The sequence below is a fragment of the Phocoena phocoena genome, chromosome 1 (assembly GCF_963924675.1).
Source record: "Phocoena phocoena chromosome 1, mPhoPho1.1, whole genome shotgun sequence".
NCBI classification, from domain to species: domain Eukaryota; kingdom Metazoa; phylum Chordata; class Mammalia; order Artiodactyla; family Phocoenidae; genus Phocoena; species Phocoena phocoena.
The window spans coordinates 6,471,108-6,490,015 of record NC_089219.1 but is presented as its reverse complement, the minus strand read 5'-3'; the positions used below and the strand labels follow the sequence as shown (position 1 = coordinate 6,490,015).

General features: G+C 39.4%; 1 protein-coding gene across 1 annotated transcript in view; it reads left to right on the top strand.

Moving 5' to 3' along the window:
- Positions 1 to 18,908, top strand: part of RERE (arginine-glutamic acid dipeptide repeats) — a 257,951-nt gene that overhangs the window by 13,421 nt on the left and 225,622 nt on the right. Inside the window, exon 2 of the mRNA XM_065873056.1 lies at positions 18,763 to 18,833. Coding sequence (XP_065729128.1) covers positions 18,763 to 18,833 — 71 coding nt within the window. The remainder of the gene's footprint in view (positions 1 to 18,762; positions 18,834 to 18,908) is intronic.

Here is an 18,908-nt window from a genome sequence, read left to right as displayed (position 1 = left end):
TTAATGCCCTGTTCACAGGTTGCAGAGTGCAAGCATACCTGTTCCACTTTGATTTCACTGTTGTCCTCTATGTCGAGTTCCCAGCATGGTTTTCACACAAGAAGAGGTACAAGAAAAATGATAAAAAATGAATGGTAAAGAAGTCCAAACTAGGTGAGAAGAGTAGAAGAGATCACCTCGACATTAGATGGCAGATGGATTTCATCTCCTCTTCCAGGTGAACGAGGCTGAATGTAGTCCGTTTGGAAGGAGTGCTCTGATCAGCTGACAGTGTTGTTCTTGGGTGCAGGTGTGGGAATATTTCCATCCTTGATCTAGATTCATAAGATGAGCTGAGTTTTCAGCCCAAATGGAGAATGTGACAAGGAACTTGGAGATGCAGTATTAGAGGCACTTCGTTATCCTCGTAGGCATTAGCTGAAAGGTATATTTTGTAATCCTCAGCTCAGTGTGCTTGATATTAACCACTGGAAAAATGCTTGAGCATTTTATAGCAGAAGGTTTCTGAGCATATGTGTCACTAATGAATACAAACCCTTTCACGAGGTAGTCTTCTGTGGTGTAATTTCACATTTTCAGCTGAGCTACTTGACTTAGCATTTCTAGAGCAGTGGTCAGCAAACTCTCTCTGTAAAGGGCCAGAGAGTAAATACTTTCAGCTTCGCTGTAGGCCATACAGTCTCTGTTGAAACTCACAGCTCTGCCCTTGTGGCATGAAAGCAGTGACAGATAAGATAGAAATGAGTGAGGTGGCTGTGTTCCAATAAAACTTTGTTTATGGGCAATGAAATTTGAATTTCATGTAATTTTCACATGTCAAAAAATATTCTTTTTTTCCCTCCAACCATTAAAAAAGTGTAAAAACCATTCTGTACTTTGTGGGCCTTACAAAAACAGGTCATGGGTCAGATTTGACCTATAGGCCATAGTGCCGATCTTTTTGCTCTGTGGGTTTCCTGCCTCAACTTCTAGTTCTGCCTGTTTCTATAATCCTTAAAATTCTTTCATCACCTACTATTTTATGCTGCATTAAAAATTTTTTTTTACTTTGATTTATCCAGTTAAATTAAAACATATTTTTTACTTGTCTATATTGTTGAAACCATTTAGGTATTAAATTTTAACTTTTTCTGCTTCCTATCAAGCTCTACGAGGCATAGAATGATACCTTATCAATAAGGTATTTGCTGGGATGGTGACACTTTGAAACTCTGTTTTCTTTTTGAAAGAGTGTATGTACATATCCTCTGTAAAGAATCTGAATAGAAACAATGAGAAAAGAATGTGAATTAGTTAAGATGTCATCATTATAAACTAGCACAAATCATGACTGTCTTCAGGGGTGTTATTACCTAACAGCTGTGTGATACGTCTTGGGGAGTCTTGGTCATTGGTCGGTTGTAAAGCAAGCTAACAGCCTTCCGGAGACTTCTGTTCCTATGGGACTAGAGCAACTGGATAACACAGCAGCGTGGGGAGAGATCAGGGGGAGGCAGGGGTTCTTTGGTTTGAGTCTCCAAGCTGGATACTAAAATCAGCCCAGTGGACTGAGATGAAGAGAGTCCCAATCACAGTGGAAGAAGATTTATGTTTACCTGGAGTCTAACTGGACTGATACTTCCTGCAGTTATGTTAAAATCCTCTGCCCTTTTGCTTAGTGAGCAAGTGTTTGAACTCTTAAGCTCTGGAGGTTTAGCTTTTGCTGGCTCCATTAATTGTTAAATGTTCCCTTTATTGTAATTATATATTGATGCCTTGCTTTGTAGTAGCTGAGGAAATTGCTGAAAGAGTTGTTTAATCTGTTATACTCTATCAGTTTTGTAAAACGCTCTTTTTAAAAGGAAACAATTTTGATTTGAAGTGGCATGGTGGTATTTGGGTTGGCTAACATCGTTTAAATTGAAATGCAGGAATTTGGCTCTGTTCTTGACAGAGATTGGCTTGTGTTTGACTTTGACCCATGTGTTTGTCATCTTTCCAGATATTGCCTTCTATTTATTCTGACAGCTTCACCAGCTGAGAAAACCAGACTTTCCACAATTAAAAATAATGTCTGTGGATTTAAAGATGGGGCAATATATTGTTTGGTGAATTACTTTAAAATGTATGTGCATAAGAGCGATTTCTTCTCCTTTTTCAAAGCGTTTAAATACCGCAGAATAGATAACTGTGTGCCTCAGTTTTGATTTGGGGATAACTGAATACCCTAAATACTAGAAAACGTAAAAAGACAGGCTTTTCTTTTCTACTCCTTCATACACTTGTGTTAGTATACACTTCATAATGGATTTTAAGTACCATAAAATAGATGGGGAAAGATCAGGAAGTTACCTGGTTCATTCATTCATTCATCCATTCATTTATTGGCTGCGTTGGGTCTTCGTTGCGGTGCGCAGGCTTCTCATCGCAGTGGCTTCTCTTCTTGCGGGCGGGCTCTGGGGCGCACGGGCTTCAGTAGTTGTGTCTCGCAGGCCCCAGAGCACAGGCTCAGTAGTTGTGGTGCACGGGCTTAGTTGCTCGGCGGCATGTGGGATCTTCCTGGACCAGGGATTGAACCCGTGTCCCCTGCGTTGGCAGGTGGGTTCTTAACCCCTGTGCCACCAGGGAAGTCCCACCTGGTTCTTTTAGGTTAATGCTTAAAATGCGTGGAAATGGATAAACTTTCACTTTACTGGTCTGTTAAGTTCATACACAGTGACTCTTTATCATTATGTTTGCATTAAATATCCAGTACCTTTAAATCTTTTTCATTATTTCACTATTAAATACATGCTCAAGCCAATTAGGCAGCATACTGTATGTTACATGTGAAAGATATTACACATTTGTACACTCATTTAACCTCTAAATTTATTTTCTCACATATCTCTAAATTTCCTTATTCATCTGCCTTTGCAAGGGATGCCTTTTCAATGATGTCCAGTGTGATAATCAGTGTAATGTGTAAAATGTGTAAACTGAACTGTAAAAGGCAAAGATAGGGTTGTTTTATGTTCTCTCTGTAGACATTGTTCTGGCTTTCTTTGTGTGCTGGGTAGATGTTGATGCTTGACAGATGGTGTGCTAGTCTCACTTTAGACTGATCGGTAGAGATGTAATAAAAATACAGTTTTGGAGGGCATTTGGTTGCGACTGTAAGTTCCTTTTAAAAAGGAGAAATGGATTGAGTTTATAATATATTTTTTAATATTATTTCAGTGTGTTGCTTTTCATTATTCTCATTGTTAACATCTTAATTTGTAAAGCTATGCATAACTGTTCGCTCTGAAGCCGGGCATTATTGTTATTAGCTGGTGTTTAGTTCTTAGACTTTACTTGTCCTGAACGTCCCATTGGTGCTGGTATTATAGAACATAGGTACTGTACAATTACCAAATTGATTGAGGGAATGTTAATTCTTTGTATAATTATAATTTTTTCTCTTTAGTAGAGGGAAAGAAAAGGTCACAAAAAAGTCTCACCTGATATCTTGTATTTTTATATTGTCAAGAATAGTTTAACTGAAAAGCAGTGTTTAATTACCACTATTCACACCTAAAGTTTTCAAGTTTGTGTTTGAGAATTAACTCTAGCAGCACTTAGACTTGGGGAAATTATGCTTCTTCCTTACAAGGGATTTTATACCTCACATTTCCGATTAGACAATGGAGACGTGGTTTCCAGTTTGCTCTCTGTACTGGCTAGAAGGCATTTTTTTTTTTTTTTTTTTCCTTCTGGTACGCGGGCCTCTCACTGCCGTGGCCTCTCCCGTTGCGGAGCACAGGCTCCGGACGCGCAGGCTCAGTGGCCATGGCTCACAGGCCCAGCCGCTCCGCGGCATGTGGGATCTTCCCGGACCGGGACACGAACCCGTGTCACCTGCATCGGCAGGCGGACTCTCAACCACTGCGCTACCAGGGAAGCCCTAGAAGGCATTTTGAGGGAGAAAAACCCTGGGCTGTCTTTCAGGCTCATAAATGAGAATGATTTCGAAGTCTGCAGCAACTATCCAAAAAATAGATATTTGGCATTATGGAGAGCAGTCTTTCTTTCTTCCTTCCTTCCTTCCTTCCTTCCTTCCTTCCTTCCTTCCTTCCTTCCTTCCTTCCTTCCTTCCTTCCTTCCTTCCTTCCTCCCTCCCTCCCTCCCTCCCTCCCTCCCTCCCTTCGCTGTTAACAATTTTTGCTTTAATATATGAATTACATTAATACCTCACGTTACATATATGAAGCCAAATTACACTAACTTAGTTGTTTACAACCTCAAACCTTACTCCCAGTATACATTCCAATAAATTTATTCTGTAAAAACAATACATTTTTTTGTTTTTGATTTTTTTTTTTTTTTTTTTTTTTTTTTTTTTTTTTGCAGTACGCGGGCCTCTCACTGTTGCGGCCTCTCCCGTTGCGGAGCACAGGCTCCGGACGCGCAGGCTCAGCGGCCATGGCTCACAGGCCCAGCCGCTCCGCGGCATGTGGGATCCTCCCGGACCGGGGCACGAACCCGCGTCCCCTGCATCGGCAGGCGGACTCTCAACCACTGCGCCACCAGGGAAGCCCCTGATTTTTTTTTTTACAGTAAACTTTTCAACTAGAAACCTCAGATACATGAAGGGTGTTCCAAGGACAAGGATAACAGGACTGATGAAACCCAAACTGACTAAATGTGTTCTCACAATATAAGCTGGCATACAAATAAATAAAATTTTCTGTGACCACAATTGCAACAATAATGTACACATAATAATGGTTTGTGGATGAGTATTAACTATTCTAATTCTACTTCCAAAAGAAAACAACAGATCATTTTAAGTGCCTATATTTAAAAGTCAGTGCTTTGTCTAACTTCCCATAGGGCTACTGCTGATTCCAGCTTTAAAACGTAAGGTATCCAGCTTGAGTGATTAGCTCAAATTGTATTGAGATTGGGAAAAAATAAATCATTGCCTTTATTTTGGAGTAACACAAAAGACTCACTAACTTCACATATAGAAACTGAGTTTGTGTATGTTAACAACCTGAGTTTTGAGAAGTATAAGCTGTTTCTAGCTATTTCTAATGCGGAATAGATATTTTACAGTATGATTAAACTTTACACATGGCCTCAAAACGGAAGAACCATTTTAAGTTCATCTTCAATATGCCAACATTATGTATCTAAGAATTGGTTCCTGGGTTCTGTCACAGAGAGGAAATCCCTTAAGCATTATGTTGAATGGTCATTTTAAAAACTGTTAATTTATATTTAACTGAGTGGTGATGGTGGAGTAAAGGCAGGAGAGTGATGAACATAACTGCCTCGATAAAGGATCCTAGACTTGTATAAGCTTGTGTAAAAATCTGGATAATCCTTAGTGGTTAAGGGCAGCTTCATGCTACCAAATAACATGAAATTAAATCAGTAACCTTAAAAAAGGCTAAAAAGTCTTTTCTTTCCCCCCAAACACAACAGAGGGGAATGTGAATAATGTAGATACAAACTGGGGTTCTGTCAATGACAGGAAGGACTATGTATGTGTTGGTTCATATCAAATCCAAGAATGTTAGACAACCAAACGTATAACCTTCTTGTGGTTTTCTTACTATGCAGCATTCATTATGGTAGTTAGGTCCCTTCACTGTTTGTTTTGCAAGTCTGAAGTTGTGTTTGAGAGCAGTCTTTTTTAAAAATTGCACCTGGCATTCAGATCGTGATTGGTGGAGGCTAGTTGTTGTAGAGACCATCAGTTTTGTCATATGTTTTACTTCTATTATCTCCCAGCTGCTAGGATTCTCAGTGCTGTGGCATCTTATACACAGACATATGGATTTCCAACTCCCTTTTCAGCATTATTTCTGTTACCCAACTTCTGTAATGATTAGAGGTGCTCCATTTTGTTCTCTCCCCAGAATTTACCTGCTGCTTTTTGCCTTTGTCCTATGAGCACATTTATAATATTTGGTTATAGGCCTTTCTTTTTATTTCTCCCCCATATTTTCCTTCCTGCATTTTTTTTCTTTTTGTTTTTGATGAACAAATAATACATTTTCAAGGAAGAAAATTGAAATATTCAGTTAAGCAAAAGTTAAAAATTAAAGTCACTAAATTACTGTTAATATTGTGTTGTATGGTCACTTGCCTTAGTAAACAGGTGTAGGATTCTGCTATTCGCTGTTTTGTGATAATGCTTTTTAACTTAACATGTCTTGAATTTATTGTCATGCCAGGAATTAATCAGAGTCATTACTGCTGCTTAGTATGCCATTAAAACTGGAATTCTTAACCTTGGGTCCATCGTCAACCTAGGTGACTGTGAATAGAATTCAGGAAACTGTGAACTTGGGTGGGTAAAAAATGGCATCTTTATTTTCACTAATTTGTTACATTTTAAGTGACATTTAGCATTCATTTCAATTCTGAAGGTAGGTAATAAACCATAGTAATATTGGCAGTACCTGTGACACCAAAATAAATCACAGGTATTCTTATATGACATCATGTAGAGAAAACCATCTGAAAATAATGTTTATCACATAGGAGGTTACTGGGGGAGTAGCCTAGTGGATCTTATTTAACGAATCTATAAAGAAGCACATATATTACATTGCAGTTTTTTCTCATACTATGACAAGTATTTCAATACATGTTTTTGTGAATTTAAAACCTTTTTTTTTTTTTTTTTTTTTTTTTTTTGGTGGAGATTGGGTGTAGAGATTACTAAAGGCATCCATGACACAAAAAATTAGACATGCCCACGTTAGTCAATAGACACCATAATGTAAGTAGCTATATATAGTTGGATTTTAGGTTCTTCCCAAATATTCTCCACTATAAACAACAGTGGTGAATAGTTATCTATTCAATTCTGCTCACTTTCCTTAGAAGTGGAATTGCTGAGTTAAAGGGTATGTCTGGACTGCTAAAGATTTTTAATGAATTGCCATTACAATTCTTTCTAGCTAACCCTGGTGTACTGTAGGACTTTGGCCTCTGCAAGTGACTCAGTTTGTGCGTTTGAAACTGGAGAAATGTTCTCTAGGCAGAGCAGGAGACTTTACGTCATCTTTAGGTAGTAAATCTTCACCTCAGAGAATGCGCTGTTTTTTATCCACAGTTAATGGTGTGGAAAGGAGGAGGTAAAGCTGTGACATTGTATCATCTTTCTGGTATGAAGTAAAATATGGAGTATGTTTTGAGAACTTAGTATAGTATGAATTCTGGTCAGCTTTAACTTTTATAAATTATATAGTGTTCCAGAAAATTTGATTATCAGTGGCCCCTGTATTTTTGTTGAGGAGCAGCCACATAGCCTTGCTAAAGAAGTCCTAAAATCAAACCCACGCAGAAGTGGAAAAGAAAGGGGGGAGCCTGAGTGGTGCCATTAGACACCATCAATCTGCCCTCCACACAAAATGCCAGTCAATTTGCAGAAGTTATGATCTTTTCTTTCTATTTGTGACACCTTGGGGTAGCGTCATGCTAGGAACTTGCCTTGGCTGTGAAGTCTCTTCAGAGCGGCAGCTGTGGACGTTGTTCTGACATACGTCATCTGCCTCTAGGACTTGATTCTTAATCCCACTGGAAGGTAATGGTTTATGCTGTCCAATCAAACTATTTTAGTCATTCTGCCAAGAGCTCTATGTGCTGATTTTATACACTTGCTAGGGTCATCTGTTCCTTCCTAGCGTTCCCTATTAAAAGAATTAGAATACTTTCCCTAAATCATTGTTTTGGGTGTCACTCTGCTCATGAATGTATTTTATTTATTTATTTGGACAGTCCTTTATTTTATTTATTTATTTTTTGTTTTGTTTTGGTTTTGGCCACGTCACGCGGCTTGTGGGCTCTTAGTTCCCCGACCAGGGATTGAGCCCAGGCCACCGCAGTGAAAGCGCGGAGTCCTAACCACTGGCCCGCCAGGGAATTTCCCATGAATGTATTTTAAATATTTTGCCCCATTTCAAACTAATTTAGAGATATTTGTGTACAATGGCTTTTGGTGCTGAATTGTGAACCAGTAAATTCTTGGTCTGGTTCTTTAGCCACAGTCAGAGATTTGGTTACTCCATTCTGTGTGGCCGCTGTTCCCATGTCATCTTGTGATCCATCTTATGCTCCGCCTTCAGACGATACATTTGTCTTCAGGCTAACAGGAAGGCTAAGGGGAGAAGGGGCTCCTCTTTTCAGGATTCAGTTTCCAGAAGTTGAAATACTGTATGCCATGACCAGAGCCTAGTCATGTGACCAAACCAGCTATGAGGGAGGCTGACAAATGTCTTTTTTCTGAGAGGCCAGACACCTTCTAAACTTCAGCTGTTCTTTTCTTAAGGAAGAAGGCAAGAATGAAATTATGCTCAGCTAGCAGTCTCTGTTACAGGGGGTAGAAAACAAGTTCAATTAAAATTATTGAAGACATATAGTTATTTGTTTTCATGTCTGTCTCTAATATTAGATGGTGAACATGTCAAGGGAAGGACAGTATTTTTATTCACTTCATTATTTCTAGTGCTTAGCTGGTGGTGCCCGTAAGTCTGTGTGTGAATGTTTTATGAGTTTATGATTCTGTTCCTTTAGAATATATTTATCTTCTTTCCTTAGCTCTAATGTAATCTTGACAAGATTTGCCTGTTACCGCTTTGGTTGAAATGGAGAGGTCTCATCCCCCCTCTTCCGGTCAATGTTCCGATTTATTTTGTCTCAGCAGATGTTCAGAACATGATTTTTTTCAAGGTACAAATTACAAAAAGTAAAACTCTCATTAAGTGTTACATTGGCCCAGAGCAGCTGCACTCACCTGTTGAAGTGTGTTGAGTAGTTTCATACAGAGCATCCAGAGCTTCTTACGGCCTGAACAATAAATGAAGTCTTCTCATCTCATTTCAGGATTCAAGAGGAATTTGGATATTTTAAATCCTGCTGCCTTGCTCAGATCTTTGCTAATTTTGATTATAAAAGTGACAGGTGGATGGCAGATTACCAGACAAGATCCTGCCACCGCCCTCCCCCCAATACTTTTTAGCCTGAGAATGATGTATATTGTTAGAAAGCAAAATTATTACATGTAGAATCCTAAGGAGATAGATAATTGCAAATTGTCGTATAGGTGGAACTATTTTTCCCCAGATACCTGTTGAATACTTGTAAAATGATATTTGTAATTCACAGTGGGCTAAAGATCTTTAATGAAAATCTGAGGTCTCAACATTTCAGTCACAGGAAAGTGATGTGATGTTTTAAATTATTCTTAAAATATCTTTAATCTTTGACTTTATTTTAAAAGAAACACATGACCAAACAATAGTAACTACAACAAAACCCCAAATGAAAACAATAATGATTTAAGGGAGAAAAGGAAGAGGTATGGGTAGAGTAAAGAGAGTTAGGGAACAGGCTTCATTTGCCCTTAGGAGTTTATATAAATTAAAGCAAATGATTAAATTTGAGGCCCACTGAAGCTGTAATAGGCTTTGGGTAAGCTAGTCGAATTTCCTGGGGTTTGTTAGATGTAGTATTAGGAGTGTTTTATTAATCAGCTGCTAACAGGAGAGCACACTCTTCTTTGTCTATAACTTTGTGCATGGTGTTGTGGAGGTGAGATAAGGCAAGACACAAAAGTAGACAGGATTCTAGTCTCTGATCCTTCATTTTATGGGGAGAAATTACACTCATTCAAGTAACGTTATTTGTCAGTAACAGGCAGTGGGTGGGCAATACCAACTGAATTGAACAGACTGTAAGTTGGTGGCGTTGGAGAAGACATGAAGGACCGTGGGAATCTTGATTTGGGTCCTAGAGGTTGGATAGAATTGCAGTAGGACCAAGTGGAGGTAGAGCATCTTTAATAGGGGCAACGGCATGAGAATGGGTCATTATTGGAATGTGGTTATAGGAGAATCAGTAACCAGCTGAGCAGATGTAAACCACCAAGCTGAAAGAAGGACTGGAAAGGATAGCTTGTGGTTTTCCTTTGCTTCTCTTGTTTTTGTGTGAATTGCAGTCTGACAGTCTGTGACCCTGGTGGTTATAGTTTTGGGGCAGCAAATTCTGGATGCTTGCTGTATCTGTGTGGGTATTGATTTGATAAGTTACTCTGAAGGTGCTTTTTTTTTTTTTTTTTTTTTTTTTTTTGCGGTACGCAGGCCTCTCACTGTTGTGGCCTCTCCCGTTGCGGAGCGCAGGCTCAGCGGCCATGGCCCACGGGCCCAGCCGTTCCGCGGCATGTGGGATCCTCCCGGACCGGGGCACGAACCCGCATCCCCTGCATCGACAGTCGGACTCTCAGCCACTGCGCCACCAGGGAAGCCTTGAAGGTGTTTTTTCTGCACACTTTTTTTCTCCTTTAAGCATCTCTTACACAGCTGTGTGGATGATTAGGTGAAAGACCAATCACTCAATAAGAAAAATCACTCATGGGATTGTTGTCTGGTAAATAAAACTCAGAAGTAAATTTCTATTAAACAGAGTATCAAACTCAAAAGTAATTCAGTACAGTATTTATTAATATGTGCTGTGTGCCCTGTTTGTATGTCTAAATCCATATGGTAAGTTTAGCCCACTTTTTTTTTTTTTAAAGATTTTTTGTGATGTGGACCATTTTTAAAGTCTTTATTGAATTTGTTACAATATTGCTTCTGTTTTATGTTTTTCGATTTTCTGGCCCCGAGGCATGTGGGATCTTAGCTCCCTGACCAGGGATGGAACCCGTACCCCCTGTATTGGAAGGCGAAGTCTTAACCACTGGACTGCCAGGGAAGTCCCTAGCCCACTTTTAATAAATTTCACTTAATGTTGACATTGTGACTGATTCGAAATGTATAAGAAAACCGTCCAATAGTATGCAGAGAAATATATAAGGTAGAAAATTTTAATCTTCAGTTTTGCTAGCTTAAAAAATCTGAAATAATTGAGCACCTCTCTGACAAACTTTCATTTTCCCAGCCTTTAGTTATAATTTAAGTCCTAACTCTTTCTGGAAAGTTGGTAGTAAATATTTGAGTGGGAAGAAATATTAAAAGAATACGTACATACATTAATCTTACAAGGAAGGCTTATACGATGTAGATGCCTATAAAGTACAAAAATATAATTGGTTTGGCAAATTTTGTAGCTTGATGCTTGAACTGTGGAACAGTTGCTTTTACAAAATTGAGAACTGCAGATTACAATTAACTGTCGTTAATTTCGTTGAGTAGAAATATGTTTCATTTACTGTATAATCAGGAGCCAGGCTTGAATGAGTTTAAATAGATGAAATCTAAATTATACTGACAGTCCATTAAACATTAGCAGAAAACCCGTAGAGAAAATGGATTCACTATGATACCAGTTTATAATAAAATCATTTGCCAAATAAGAATTATAGCCAGGCATTGTGAATTCTCCTGTGTATTTCCAGTGAGCACTGCAAATTGGTTGAACCATTTATTATAAAGCCGAGGCCCCTAGTGTATTGTTTTCTGAAAAGGAGCAGGCAGTGTTGCTTGAAATCTGCTCTGCAGGATGTGACACCAGAAGATCAGACTAGCATTTTGTTTGTCGGCCATGTGGGAAGAGAAGAATCTTCACTGCAGCCTACCTGTCACTGGTTATTTTTTCCTGTGAATACTGGGCATAGTATTCCTGGAAGTGTTTGAACTCTCTCTGGGTTGGTTTCCTGAATGTACATATTTCAGCTACATTTTAGTTGTAATCTTTGTGTTAAAGACATTTCCACTAGCAGTCATCCTCTACTTAATATGGATTTTATAGCCGAATTTATTTTTGATAGGATTCACAGATTGGAATGAATAGAGTTGTTACCTGCCTTCCCAGGCATTAGAAAGGTGGGTACAGTAGGGCAGCAAGAGTGAGAGTGATCTCGAAATTCCCTTCCCTCGCGTCTCTAATGCCCTGAGACACTTTGCTTCACAGGGCAGATGACCATCACTGATTTTGAAAATAGACACCCCCCTTCCTCCCTGCCCCCACCCCAGGCGCCCTTTCCCTTCTCCTAGATTCCTTGTGTCCTCATATGGCACATAGCTACTGCATCTACAGACGCAGTAGAGAGATTGACATCACTTTACTGGAGTTTTGATGTTAAGCTGGCTAGAATCTTTTTCATAGTAGGGATTCAATATGAGTCACAAGGAGGGCTTTTTAAGGAACATTTTCAGAATAAAATGTGGTGATGAGAGTGCTCAGAATGTTCTCTGCTTGAGTAATACAAGTGTCAAACCATAGCTAATATTTAGCGTATCAGTGTAACTAGTAAGATTGCTGCTGCTGGCAGGATGATCTTTCTTTTTTCTTGTTTTACAGAGTTTTCAAGTCCATGTAGCATAGTATTGATTTGGGAATGGGGGGAGGTCTTGCAGCAGTAGTTATTCCAAAACAGTCAGCACCACTTCTTAATGTTAGCAAGATAATTGTCTTGAATCTGTCTTCAGGCTTTTGATGCATTAGAAAATTTTCTAACTCCTAGAGGAGAAGAGAGAAAAATGGGAAATTTAAACAGATTTTCTTTTAGTTTGTTATGACCTGCTTCTCTACCCCCTCCCACCAGCCAACTTGATTTTTCTCATAATTTAATTCCCTGTTGGCATAATAATTCCCTGTTAGCAATGAGGTTGAAGAAAGGTAAATGTTTGCTAAATGTATATAGTGTTGTTTTTAAACAAAAACCCGTGTAAAATTTGTAGTACTACTTGGGAATCTGTAGACATGAATACATGGAGTTTAATTTTCATGAAGGTCGAAAAGGAAGGAACCAAGGATATATGTCACCTGAGATATTAGAATCTTTAAGAAGATGTTATCAAGCCAATTTTGGTGACAGTTTTCAGGGTCACAACACAGGAAAAGGGTAAGGACTAACAAGATTTCACTTACAGAGGTGCTGTTTTCCCAATTTTTGTTTGCTTTTCCCTTTTAAGTTCTCCCACTATTCCCAGACAATGCAAATATCCCTTCCCCACAAAAGAATCTGGCAGAAAACTAAAAGTAGGTCATCCTGCAATTGAGTTCTTTCTTTCTTTCTTTCTTTCTTTCTTTTTTTTTTTTTTTTGGCTGCACTGCATGGCACACAGAACTTCCCTGACCAGGGATCGAACCCGTGCCCCCTGCAGTGGAAGCGCAGAGTCTTAACCACTGGATGGACCACCAGGGGAGTCATATTTCTTAAAGAAGTATTTATTAGAAAACCGCATCTTTTATGTTGATATTGCTAGAGCATAGCCTTCTTGCTAGGATCTTGTGTAACTTCTTTTCTGTTTTAATATTTTCATTCAATTCATTTGTTCCTCGTGTAGTTTTTGAGTGTCTACCGTGCGGAAGGTAGTAGTACATCGTTTAGAGAGGTGAGGCGTGGTGACAGGTGTGGCTCTTGTAGAGAGCAGGAAGCAAGATGAGAGGCTCTGATAGAGGCCAGGTGGCGCACGGGGGATTGGGATTCGGGTTTCGGGATTCCAGAGTAGTTGCTAGCGTGGGCATGCGTGCTCATGCACACACACCCTTTTGTGTGTTGGAAATTTGGAAGCATCCATGTTTTAACTAGCAAGATGCTTGTGGACTTTATTCTGCAGTGTTAGACCAGCTGCTGTTAGCTGATGGAGTAGTCAGAGTGTCGACGGTGCAGGAATCCTGTGTAAGAGGAAGGGAAAGCCAGATAGCAGGGCAGTCCCGAGGGCCAACCTCCATGGCCACTGCTGTGCCACCCAGCTGGGTCTCTGGGGAATTTGTTTGTGAGAAAGGCTTTGTTCACGTGTGCTCTTCACACAGAAAGGTTTTCTGTTGGAAATTATGTTAGAGTGGCACTGTCATGCTTTGCAGAGGGGCAAGAGGGTATTGGGTTGGCCAAAAAGTGCAAGTAAGATGTTATGAAAAATGCGAACAAACTTTCTGGCCAACCCAATATTTCTAAGATTAATAGGCAGAAATACGTTCACGGAGAAATTCTTTCCCGGGACAGAGCCCGTGGCTGAGCATCGTCCGCCGCTTGCTTGGTGAGTGGGCAGAGTCAGTGTCCACGGTGCTTGTGCAGAGGCTGTCAGGAAGGATGCTCACAGGCTCTTGGTATTTCAGGATGACAAACTGCCTGATGCTTCAGGCTGTGGTTTTTACCCTTGAGAAGACCCTGCTCTTGTTCTATTTACATAAGGCTGCTGATTTGCTGAGGGTTGAAAAAGCAGAGGGGGCTTTCTTTGCCTGCAGAATCTGCCTTTGCGTTTTGGCTGACTTCCTTCTCTAGCATAGCAAATGCTCTGTTGTTTGCAGATGGCACAAGAGATTCTTGGACACAAAGCTATGTTGAGGTTGTGAGAGACAGCCAGAATCGCCCTGTTCAATATCATTGCCCACATCGTGCACACAGGATTTGAGGCCACTTAATCGTGTGATCCGTTTCCAGGCAGAGGCTACATGTTAGGAAATAAATCTTAACCTAGACCCATGGTTTCATTTGCCGACACCCCTGATAAAGAAAAAAATTTGTTACCCTGTGTTGTTTGGAATAATTGATATTGATGGTAGTAGCCTCACTCATTTTTTCTGGCCCATTTCGGGCTTGCTGATTTTAAGATTAAAAATATATACGTTTGCCCTGCAGCAGCCGTTAGCTCAATCTGGTAAATATGCATTTTCATATGGGTAATTTTGAAAACGCGCATTACGCACTTAATGGGTCGCATCAGAACTGCTAGCTTGCTTTCTTTTTTAAAGGCTCTTTTTCTTTTTCTCAGAAAAAGGTATCTGCAGTACTTGTGTTGGCCATGGGGAATTTTCAGGTTGAGGATCAATATCCAACGGACTGAAACCAATTTTATAGCCGACTTCAGACAATCCATGCTCCCATAGATTGCATGAGAAACTGTTGGCAAATCATTTTGGCTTTAAAAGATTGCTGGGCATACCCCAAGTGAGTTTTTTTTTAATGATTTTTTTAAAAATTGGGGTATAGTTGCTTTATAGTGTTGTATTTGTTTCTGCTGTACAACAAAGTGAATCAGCTGTATATATACATATGTCCTCTCCCTCTTGGACCTCCCTCCCCTCCCCCCCCCCCCCCCCCCCGCCCCCGTCTCCCCCAGCTAGGTCACCACAGAGCACCGAGCTGAGCTCCCAGGTTCGGACCAGCTCTCTGTTTGACACATGGTAGCGTAGGTATGTTAACCCTAATCTCCCATTCGCCCCTGCGTCCTGACCACACGTCCGTCCTCTACGTCTGTGTCTCTATTCCTGCCCTGCAGATAGGTTCACCTGTACCATTTTTCTGGATTCCACACATATGCATTAATATACGTTATTTGTTTTTTTGCTTCTGACTTACTCTGTATGACAGACTCTAGGTCCATCCACTTCTCCACAAATGACCCAGTTTTGTTCCTTTTTATATTGACTTATGTTTTCATCATTCCCTTTCCAGATAAAACACTGTATTTTTGTGCTAACTGTAAACATCTATGTAAAGTTATTTTCTTAAATAGCTGCTTAATTAATAAGACAAGAGGGAAATATTTCTGAGTTATATGGCCTTATTTAACCTTGTGTTGAAAATCATTAAGAGCAATAATAAGTAGACTTTTGTGTGTGTTTGAGACTTAAATTCCAAATTGTTTTTAGGATGTATTCTCTTTTAGTTAGATCCTCCTATTCTTTATGGGAGGGTTAAAAAGAAAAGTTTGACTCTACAATAAGTTTTCATGCTTTCATTTTTAAAAATGATTTAGAAAAATCAAATCAAAACAATGTATTTTTCCCTATTCCTATGGCAAGTTTGACATGTGAAAAAATTTAATTCATGTCAAGAATTTTAATAACTTCTGATCTTGGTCATTGTGTGTTTTATGACCATTTATGTAAAATAAACTCTAAGTGTTGTCACTTAATTTTGAAGATAAGTTCAGTCAGACCTTTTCACATAAAAGTTTCAAAATACTGGTAGAGATCACTTGATGCAGTGACCTGCTTTACATATTACTAGCCTTGTGCATTGGAATCTCATATCTGGGTTTATAGCTGTGGATCAGTTTGGGTTGCCACGATAACGTTTTAAACAGAAAGAGGTGACTTTTTATCTAGTAATAAGGCATTGATAAGTAAACGTGGTAATTCCATATGTTAGGTTTGTGGATCTACTCTCTTCCACTACCTTATCCCTCATGTCAGCGTTCCTCAGGCCCGGGCTGCAGGGCAGCCTCCAGTAAGACCACGGAGAAGTGTTTAGGCAAAGGGATATCAGTAGTTGTCCTTGACATCCCAGCATATTCCTTTCCTTTCTTCTCTAACAGATATATGTTCAGAGATAATCATTTAGATAATCATTAGAGAGAATCATTTTCCTGAATGTAAATTTGTTGTTGAGAAATGAAAGAATATAGATTCTCTCTCCTATTCTGGAAAGCTTTTTAATATACAAGTTAATACCTACTTTATATAAGAGGGTTTATAGTAATAATGATTCTGTTGATTATGAAAAAAGAATATTAAGCTTTTCATTGTGTAAAAAGAATAAAGTTATTCATAATCCTCACTATCTAACCATCTGTCATTGATTTCAGTTCTGTCTACTGTTACCAACACCAGTGTCAGACATTAGTCCCTGGGGCGGGGGGTGAATGCAGAAATTAATAAGTTTGGTTTCTTTGAGCTCAAAATTGATAGTGAAGTAGACAGTGCAGACCATCTGACTGCCAAATAACTGACCACACAGGGGGATGTAAGTTGTCAACTTTGTATAAAGGAAAGGAAATCTTACATCAAGGAGAGGAGATGTTGTTTCTTTACAGAGGAGTCATGAGAGTTTACTGCCCCTGGAGGTAACTCATTGTGAGGTTGCAGGTGCTTGTAAGAATAAAGGAATAAAGAAGGTTTGGTATGGATGGGGTACGGGAGTTGGTGTTTCTTTAAGGCAGTGCAGCCTAGGGGAGGGCGAGATGTGATGTGGGATCAGACCATCGAATACAGCAAGCTTTTTTTTGTCACATGAGCTTTAAGAAAGTGGAGATCATTAGTTAGGAAGGGACCTGTTAGTTTTGAAGTCAGTGAACAGTAGCTAGGTATGACAGTGTTACGTTATGAGATACAGAAAATACTTCTGTAGGAGGTGATAGGAAGAAGAGGGCATATGGGCTGTGATTTGTGTTCAGGTGAGATGAGTAAACAGTGGATGTCTAGAGATGTGAAGTGCTGGTAGTGGGTACAACAAGGATTGGAACACAGAAATTAAGAACCTTGAGTTGTCCCCACACTGTGCAAGTCGGAGCTACAGTTTTTATTTAGGGAATGGGTTTCTTCAGTTTTTCCTTGAACAGCAAGTTAGGGCTTAGGTAGAGAACTCTCTGCCACAATGGGAAGAGATCTCTTCTTTGTCCCTTAAGGTGATCAGCGTGTTAAGTGCATGTTGCCTGAATGTTGAACAGTTTTTTCCCAGCATCCTGGACTTTGGAACAAGATAGAAAGCTCAGTCAGCAGTTCATTCCTGAGCTGCTGTTTTATATGGATTCAGAGATCTGATTGCTGTTGTTGAGCCTACATCTGAGTAGAGAAATCTATTGGGAAATTCTGGATGCCTAAATGATTGACTTTCAGAAGTCTTCTTTTTCTGTAATGACTTCGGGCTACAAGAATCCTGATATCTTTCAGAAAGTTTCTTGGAAGGCAGTGGCCTTTAGTCTTCTTTGTGTCTTTCTTCCTGTTCTGCCTCTTAGTGGGTCTGCTAGCGCCTGTGGTGGGACTAGAATTTCCACTGGATCGAGGGCTCCAAACCTCTGCTCCTTTGCTTTTTGCTGGGGAGGGTGTTGTTAGCATGCATGAAATGAAGAAGTAGAGGAACCTGCCCCTGTTCTCAAGCATCTAGAGTTATTCTAAGACACATTTGTTGTGAAGGGTCATGAGGAAGGATGAAACATATGGCATTTTAAACGTGGGCATTACGGTCACTCTCCCTAGAAAATTAGATTGACTGCAGGTGCCTTTACTTCTGAGTCTTCGCTTGTAGTGTGGAGAGTTTTTACATTCCTTTATAGTCACTGCTTCCCTTAAAATCATTGCTTCTTAAAAAAAAATGTGTCTTAACTGATCATTTTAAAAAATAACCTTTAGACTCCAGCTGTTGAGAGCATCAAAAATAATTACCCAGCCACTGCCATGTCAGATGTAATTTACGAAAGTGCCCTTCTTCCCTGAGGAAAATCTAATTTGGTTTACTTCATTCCATCTCTGATTGGCTGCCTTGGTTTTCTTTACTATTAGAAAATATGTTCAGGTTAAAATTTAATAGAAAGTTATCCATAAGATACTAGATTGGTTTTCTTTTTCTTCATGTGTGTGAAAAGGTCGTTGTAATAGCATGTTCAAGCTAGTCTTTACGTATTTCACTTATTTCCTCACAAAATATTTATTAAAAATAAAGCAGCACTTGGCAAAGCTGTTTCTCTTTGTGAAGACAGGGAGCATCTATCTGAGTAATATATTCAAGATTTTGTCTTGGTGTGTAACCTTGAGCAAGTAATTCCCTTTATTGAAGTTTCTCCATCTGACTATGGATAATCTCATGGGATTCCCACTCCCCCTTCTTCAGGGATGCTGGAAACAATAATTGAGGCTTTATCAAGTTATTTAAATTATCAGAAAGTGGTCAAAAAGAACCCAAGAGCTGTTTTCCTTTAGCTTAAAATTATTTGTCATTTAATATCACCTTTAAAAATTTATTTTCTGTAAAAGGCATGTGCTTTGTCATTTATTTATTTATGCAGTGGCTTTATGGGCCCTGTCTTTGATCCATTAAAGGTAAATGCCATTGTTTTAAATTTTCTTTTTCTTTTAAAGACTGTGTGTATATCGAGAGTCGGAGGCCAAACACACCGTATTTCATCTGTAGCATCCAAGACTTCAAACTGGTAAGCATCTTTTCATGTGCTGTTGATCCTACTCTGTACCTTCTCTTTTCCCAGTTCCACTGGCTGTCTCTTTTG